Raw genomic sequence first — 8871 nt, 5'->3', positions numbered from 1 at the left:
ATTATTGATTTGAATTCATTGTTCTCAACAAACAAGAACATACCTAGTGTGATTCCACAAACGAGGTATGAAAAGAAAGAGCGTATGCAAATCTTACCCCAACCTTAGATCCTCGGGTTGTTCTCAACCATTCTTCCGGTCAATATTAAATGTCGACATCAACAAGTAAATTGGATTATGTCAGCTAGAAGACATCATGAGGTGAATTACTTGCAAAGAACAGTAGGAAAAACAGACTTGAAGGCTTTAATATCACAATATCACTTGCAAAATAAATTAATACATGCCTACAATAACAAGGAGAAGTGGACTGAAATAAATAGTGTTGGGGAATCCTTGGCAACACTGGTATCTTTTTTAATATATTTTCCAACTTACAGATTTTTCATCATTTCTCTGAAGCAACTAAGATAACTGCTTGCACTTTATTCTAGCAAATGAACATCAATGGCAAAAGAAATCGAAGCCAATTCGTGGAGTGGAATAGTCCATTGACAGTATCTTAGAGGCTATAACTCTGTTAGCAGCCTCAGTATAATGAACTCCGTCCCAGCTTATGAAGTCAGACCCTTCACTGCAAACCTGATAAGCATGCTGACCGCATGTCACACCTTTACGGTAGTTGTATGGAGGACCTCCATAGCCACAGCATGCCATTAACGGATTTGAGAATCCTGCAAATGTAGAATTATCATATATGAACAGTAGTTTTCAGTAAGCTGTCAACTATCTTCAAACCGTACTCTGTAGCTCTCGAGATATACTATCTTGAATTTCTGTACATATTATTTGAGAATTAATCAGACATTGCAGAATGGGTGCTTTGATGCACGTAATTTTCAAAGAAAGACCCAATGTTAGTTTGTGCCATTTGAAGATACATTATTAAATAATTACTAATAATATCAGCCTTCCAGTACCAACTTTAGTAGATTCATTCTGATTATTGACAGCCTAAGAACTAGGAAATTTAGCTGATTAACTAAACGAGAAAGATTTTATGCTTACCGTAGCTGCTGGAGTTGGCTATAAGATCATATTTGATAGCATATATGTCTACATACACAATAGTAGTATCCTTCATTTCAGATCTCAACTCTTGCAACAAATGTCGCAGCCCTTCATTAAACAGTTTTGCAGCAGAGTTGTAGTTTGCCAGACAGCCATGTGAATCGAGATCAGAGGAAACTTTCTGAACCAGAGAAAGCTTTTGAGGCAGGCATCCTAGTGGCCCAGTGTTGTGGACCCAAAATTTCCTCCCTCCTTGAGAATATATGACCTACATTTCGAAAGTTTAATGGAACGGACAAACTCTAGAACTATCTAATTCAAGCTATAATCAGAAATCTTAAATATTTTGTGAAAGGATGAATCACTATTATCTTCTCATTTAATTCTAACATAAGCAAATACAGACCGTAGCATCCTAGTTCCAACTAAAAGAATTAGTATGAGAATATCAAATTTATAATGCGTCCCATCTTTAACTTTTTCTTAGAACTTTAAAAAGTAATGCACTCAAATTCTCACATGAAGATAGTAAGGCTATAAACCTAAATAGTTATCAATCTTAGATAACACACATGCATCTGGTTCCCTAATTATTGTGGACTTCTAACGGGTGTTGTGCATGTTCAAGAATGGATATCTTCAGCAACGACAACTATAACAACAACGCCCCCAAATAAATTCAGGCTACCAATGTAACTTACTATTTTAGAACGAGAATACAAATCAAGAAGATAGAAGTATCAAAATCTTGATAACTAAGATGGCACATGTCGCTAGGTGTAGATGGCAGACACATGCTCGCTTACGTTTATTTACATATGCTTTTATTAGAATATATACTAGTAGGTACAAATCAAAAGATAAGTTGTCATATTTTAACTATGTTGTTGTTGCATTCATGTCTCAAAGTTTCCCAGAAGTGTCATATCCTGTCATGGTTATGTTTGTAAGTACACTTCTAAGAGGTTTGAAATGAAGAATTCACTCACATTATTGGTCTAACTTTCAAATTTGGCGAAACCTGCAAATTAAGTTGCTAACTTTCAGCAAATCTTTAACCTTGTGATGCCTATATTAACCTATTTATATTCTTGTTCCTACTGTACTTCATTCTTTTTGGTGGGGAAGCAGGGAAAACTGAAAAATGACCTATTAATGATTGAAGAGATTACCTGAATTGCATTCCTGATCTCTGTGACAAAGGAGGGGATCATCTTGACTACTTCCGTGTAAGATAGGTTCCTAGCAAATGAATCGGCAAGGTCATTTTGTCCAATATCTATCATGAAAAGGGCATTGCGGAATCCTTCATCACTAACTAAATTTCCAGACCCTGAATGCAACAACAAGAGACCAAGACAAAATCATATTCACATTTCTGAGCACACGTCTCTTTCGTTTTTATTTGTATATTTTATCAGCACCGAAAAGAAAAAGAACGCCAAGAAACTAGAGATGCACTGTTTCATTGTACGATCCTAATAAACATGCTACCCACTATTTAAAGTATCTTTGGAATACCTATGATTCTCTTGAATATAAATGAGTAGGTTCCAATTCCTCACCACATTTGAACTTAGTAGTTTAATGGAACAGAATTTCACCAAAGACTAGCCAGTACAGCAAATCTGAGGGTGTGTAATTTATTTGGACAAAACTCAGCAATTTCTTGGTTTTACCAATTGTGTGGATTGAGTAATACATACATTCTTGCAGATAAATATCTTAAGATAACCTCTGTAATCTACCACCAGCTCTCAGAAAATCTTCTGAAAGACAAAAAAGTACAGCACACAGAGATCAATGTGAAACTAAATGCATTAGCTATTAAACTAGAACAAGATGGAGAATGAAGGACTAGGTTCCGATTTTAAACAGTAAGTATAAGCTTTCCATTTTATTTTCTTCATAACTAACATAATCTCTGTTCATAACAACATTAAGAATTTGTGTTGCTGAGATTGTCACTAAATATTGCAAGAAATACCTCAAAGCAAGTAGGTACAGATTTTCTAAGCACATTTACGTGGAAATCAGTAGAGTGTAGGACAAATCCTTATGATCCTCTCCAAATCCCCTCACCCCCCTCCCACCCATCTCACTCCCACCCACTACGCAATCACAAAAAAGAAAAACGAAAGAAAAAGGATAAGATGAGAGTGAGAGAAGATCTGTACAGAGAACCGAAGGGAAATGTAGGAATTACCAGCACTAACAAGTTCAATTGAGCGACCCTTGAAACGAAGGAACTGCAGTACTTGAATATTTAATGCAAACGGTTCATACTTAGGTAGTAAACGAGATCCTGCTATAGCAAAATTTGCTCCATTCAAGAAATTGGATCCCATAGAGTCTAGATATGGGCTCAGGAACCGTGTGTTAACACTTTGACCTGCACTGACAAAATTGCAATCTCAGCTCAGATACAGTGGTATCCAATGAAACCCGGAGAATTAAAATTGTCTCCATAACAAACTAACAAGTAGATATTCCATAACTTACACCATGAGTGCAGAAAGAAGTCCATATCACATGCCACTTCAGGAAAATACTAACTAAACAAGCGTGCAAGCACCTTGGTCGATCCCCAACTAAAACGATTGATTCACATATAGTAGGAAGGGATGTAGAGCTTCTGAAGGACCATAAAGATCCCAGAATAATGCAAGGCATAAAAAATCTTTGATATCTCTATGAAAAATAACGACATGAGAACATTGGAAATATTCCTCAGCTCAATCCCTATTACAACCTTCAATCTTGTCTTCGTTTTTATTTGCCAAGGTTTTCTATTATCCCCAAGGCATGTGATAAGAATGTGTGAACCAAAAGAATCAACCATAACTATTTTCTGCACAGTGAAGATACCTGCTTATGTTCTGTCTCAATACAGTAGGAGACGTAATAATACTACTGGCACATTGCATAAGATTCATGACAAGTGGGGTCCTAATTACCTTTCACTTTTACGTTCCATTAAGCTTTACTACAAACTCCTAAGCTCCACCATAGTGCTACAGTCTGTCCTTAAATAATTCAATAAAGCAAGTACTTCTAAAACAATGAGACATAAAAGTCTTAGTAAGCCATTGTCTTAAGATCGTTAGTTTATTCTGGACATTGATATTTTCAACCACCAATGGGCTATCAATTTTAAGTCATTTGATATTTACAAGAGTATCACATTATAAAACAGAGATGATGCAGAGTACATTTTCAAATTAGCTTGTTGTACAAAGTGAAAGGGAGCCTATGAGCAGCGGTTAAGTTGTCTCTGTGAGACCTGTAGGTCATGGGTTAGAGCCCTTGAAGCAGCCACTTGGATAGGGTAGGCTGAATGCGTCACATCCCTTGGGTTGCCGCCCTTCTCCGAACCTTGCTAACATGGGATACTTTGTACACTAGACTTCCGTTTCTTTTGTTGTATAAAGTAAAAGTATCTACAATTACCCTTCAGCTGAATAGTCTATACTATGTGCAATAAAGATCACAGTTTACCCAGTCAAATTTTCACTCTCAAATGGATGATGTAACATAAAATTTGAACAAGGACCATAAATTTTGGAAACTAGTGCAATGCAATACTCCCTCCGCTTCAATCTGTTTGTCTGGATTTCGTTATTAGTCCATTCTCTAGACTCTTTTGACAACTCTTTAATTTCAACTTCTGGCCACATGTTTAATTAAAACCACAAGATTTTAAGGACATTTTGGTACATCCTAAGTACATTTATTTTAAGACCACATGATTCAAAAATTTTCCTTACTTTCTTAAAGTAGTACTCTAATTTCCTAAATTTGATTGCAGTAATAGTCAGTCCAGAGTAGTCAAAGGTGCATTCACTTATGAAATCCAAAATTTCTTACAAACATTAAAATCCAAAGTAGGACCCAATCAAATATTCATCACAATCTTTCACAGATATGACTCTCTACCTACCATCAATCAATACATGCAGTGAATGAATCCAACTCCAAATACATACATACATACATACATTGTACATACACATAAATAATCTTATCAATGTACAATTATTTTATTTATATTAACATAAAATGAAAAAGGGTAAAAAAGAACTTACAGAGAAAATCAAGAATAAGGCGACCATCAGAGAGACGTCCAGTTGATCTGCGGAAGAAAGTACGGCCATTAGGGAGGTTAATGGGGTACCCTAGTCCGGCAACAAGTCCACCCGTATCAGAGTTAGAGTCACCAAAATTAAAAATAACAGGTGGATTTCTACACTGACATGCAACTTGGTTTGAAAATGAGGAGAATGTTAAAGCAATGAGAAGAATAATGTAAGTTGAAGCTTGTAAAAATGGTGGCAAAAATGAGAAGCAGCAAGACATGTTAGTTTTTTTTTTTCCTTTGGGTTTTGCTTGGTAGAAGTGAAGTCACCAGTCAGTTGTTCAGATTCTTTAGTAGTAGAACGTTGGCAGCTCGTGAAAAAAAGTAGGGCCATTTTCAATAATGTGTGTCTTCCCACTGACATGGTAGTACGTTGTCCCCATTTCCTTCTTTTCCCAATGTTATATAGATTTTTCTTTCTCTTTTTTTTTTCTTTTTTAAATTAGTTAGTAGTATATTTTTCTTTTTCATACTTCTAATCGAAAAGGGTCAAAAATATTTATAAAATATTTGAAATGGATCAAAAATATCTTTTTATTTGATTTTTTAGGTTAAAAATACCTTCTTTCTAATGGAATGCCACCAAACACGCCACACGAATAAAAAAAGTCACTTGATTAGTCCAATCAACATACACAAATGAAAAATCATTCGATTTAATCTATTTAACCATCAACCCATTTTTTTTAATTTAAAAGACCCAATCTCATTCATATTAGAAAAAATCCGACCAAAGAGGAAAAAAATTGAATATTTGATTGCTTATTTTTCATGCTATGGATATAAATATTTGGCAAAGGATGAGGAAATAATTAGGTTCTTAAGTTGTTGATCTGAAAGAATCGAATTTTAATCGGGGCGATCCTAAACGATTGGATCCTCAAATAGTTGACCCGATTAATTTTCAAGAGCTCAACTTGCTACTGGATATCCTATCTGAATTTGTCTAATAAGGAACCTGATTGTAGTGAGAGAAATGATAATTCAGAGACGAAATTGAAATTTGAAGAGTGAAAGTTTAGTGGCACTGTAGGACAACCACAAGTTGATGAGGTCAAGAAAATGTAAAATAATAGAATATAAGGCGGTGAAAGAGATAATATGAGGAAAAAAATTGAAGAATTGAATTTTGACTCTTGGTTCGAATTTTTGTAATATCGATCGAATTGGATTTTTAAATTGAATAAAATAGATTGATTGTTAGTTGGATTAAATGGAGTGATTTTTCACGTGTATGTTGACGTGGACTGCTTAAGTGACTTTTTTTTCTACGTGGTGTGTTTGATGGTATTCCGTTAGAGAGAAGGGTATTTTTAAGCCATAAAATTAATGAAGGGGCATTTTTGAGTCAACAAAATAACAGAGGGATATTTTTTAGCCCAAAAAAATAAACAAAATGGTATTTTTGAGTCAAAAAATAAATTTGAAGGGTATTTTTGATTCATTTCGAATAATTCAGGATATTTTTGACCCTTTTTCGTACTTCTAATGAACCTTTTTTTTTTGTAGCAATGTTCTGAACTTCTGATAACTTTGCCGGGTACTTCGAGTAAATTTAAAATATTTTAACAGATAAATAATATAGATTCCGATGGTTTGGAGTTTAATTACAAAATAATTCTAACATTTTTCATAATTACTGAAAAATTCGATCTAGGGTCTATCTAAACACGTAACTAGATCCGCATACATCCAATGAAAGATAATTTTTTATTATTATAAAGACATATAATTAGTTTTCGATACATTTTTTTTATTTTGGGTCTGTTGAGATACATAATAAATCCAATGAAGATGCATTATTTTTCATGTAAACATACATAATTAACTCTCGGTATGTTATTTTTTATTTTGAATTTGTCGAGATACATGATTAGCTTCCTGATGCACCCAACGAAGATACATAATTTAGCTGGGTTTTTATAATTACTTTATAAGGATGAAATTATTTATAAACATGATGTTATGAAACAAGAAAGAATAAAAAAGAAGAGTAGAGAGAATAGAGAGAGTGATTCTTATTTGTTCTACTGAGGGATGATTTACAATGAAGGAAGCTCTTCTATTTATAGAGAAAATTTGCCCCTAATTTCACACTAAAAGATAAATACATCAAATTCTGATAGACATCAAATATAAATAGAAAATTTGCCCCCAATTTCACACTAAAAGATAAATACATCAAATCCTGATAGACATCAAATAGATCTTGATAGACATTCACTATAATGTAAATACATTTATAACACTCCCTCTTGAATGTCTAGATAGATAATGTGCCTCATTAAAACCTTACTAGAAAAAATCCAGTAGGAAAAAAATCTAGTGAAGGAAAAAGAGTACACATCTCTAACAATACGCATATCGGTTGCCTCATTAAAAACTTTACATAGAAAACTCAGTGGGACAAAACCTCGTAAGGAAAAAAGAGTACAGCGTGTATTAACTCCTCTTAAAGAGAACATCCTTGAACCTTTGCATTCCGATCTTGTGCACCATCTTCTTAAAAGTTGTAGTTGGAGAAGACTTGGTGAATAAATCAGCCACATTTTCACTTGAATAAATCTGCCGCACGTTGATATCACCATTCTTTTGTAGCTCATGTATGTAGAAAAGCTTTGATGAAGTGTGCTTCGTTCAATATCCTTTTATGAATCCTCTATTAAGATGTGCTATGCATAATGCATTATCTCCGTATAAAATTGTGGGTAGATTGTCATATTTCATACCACATTTTTCTCGAATGAGATGTATCATGGATCCCAACCATACACATTCTCGGTTTGCTTCATGAATAACTATTATCTCAGCATGATTCGATGAAATGGATACGATAGACTGCTTTGTATATCTCCAAGATATTGCAGTACCACCACATATGAATACATAGTCTATTTGAGATCGAACTTTATGTAGGTCAAATAAGTACCCAAAATCAGCATGATCAATAAGATCGGGACTGCAAACTTGCTAATAAATTAACTAAAAAAAAGGCTATATCAGGCCTTGTAGTATTTGTAAGATACATTAGTGCATCAATTCCACTAAGATATGGTCCTTCATAACCAAGGAGTTCCTCATTCTTTTTTTGAGGTTGGAAAGGATCCTTATTCAATTTTTGCATGTTTCTTATTTAAGCAAATACTCGATTACTTTTGAAAACTCTCTAAGAGTTTCAATGATACTCAAATCATCAAATTATATCTTATGAGGATAGTAAAAAGTTTCTCAAAAATTTTATATGCTTCAGGTATTTTGAATCCTTTAGGGATTTTCATATGGATGTTTGTCAAGTAACAATATACAACATGTCAATGTTGGGTTCGAAATCGAGAGGGCGTCATGCGGAAGCTATTAGTTGCAAACCATTGTGGTGACAATTCAGAAGACACATAAATAATATTAAAAAGCTTAATATTATTATATTATTTGGCCAATTGGCCTACATATAAAACCTAATATTAAAGACATAAAAAACTAATGAGAGAGAAAATCTCCCCCTAAACAAAGACTCTTTAAAGGCTACATTGTGGATGCTATTGTGTTATTGTATGAGAAGAGAGGTCTTCTATTTATAGATGTCCAAAACCTTTCCTCCAAGAAAGATGTTTGCCAAATATGGAAAAGTTTTATATTTTACTTTCAGGAAAAGTAAAAGTATTTATGGTTACTTTTATTTTCCTTATAAGAAAAAGTAAAACTTAAATTTGATAAGAAAATTGGGC

General features: G+C 33.9%; 1 protein-coding gene across 1 annotated transcript; it reads right to left on the bottom strand.

Annotated features, from left to right (window-relative positions):
• Positions 1 to 223: 223 nt before the first annotated feature.
• LOC107871174 (GDSL esterase/lipase At1g09390) lies at positions 224 to 5549 on the bottom strand. Its single transcript, XM_016718006.2, has 5 exons — positions 5097 to 5549; positions 3218 to 3403; positions 2184 to 2344; positions 1009 to 1279; positions 224 to 674 (listed from the first exon to the last, which is right to left on the bottom strand). The coding sequence occupies exons 1-5, from the start codon at positions 5365 to 5367 to the stop codon at positions 445 to 447; spliced, it is 1119 nt and encodes a 372-aa protein (XP_016573492.2). The 5' UTR covers positions 5368 to 5549; the 3' UTR covers positions 224 to 444.
• Positions 5550 to 8871: the final 3322 nt, after the last annotated feature.

The sequence above is a fragment of the Capsicum annuum genome, chromosome 8, assembly GCF_002878395.1.
Source record: "Capsicum annuum cultivar UCD-10X-F1 chromosome 8, UCD10Xv1.1, whole genome shotgun sequence".
NCBI lineage: Eukaryota > Viridiplantae > Streptophyta > Magnoliopsida > Solanales > Solanaceae > Capsicum > Capsicum annuum.
Note: the sequence above shows the minus strand (reverse complement) of the source record. Positions and strands in the feature narration are given on the sequence as shown.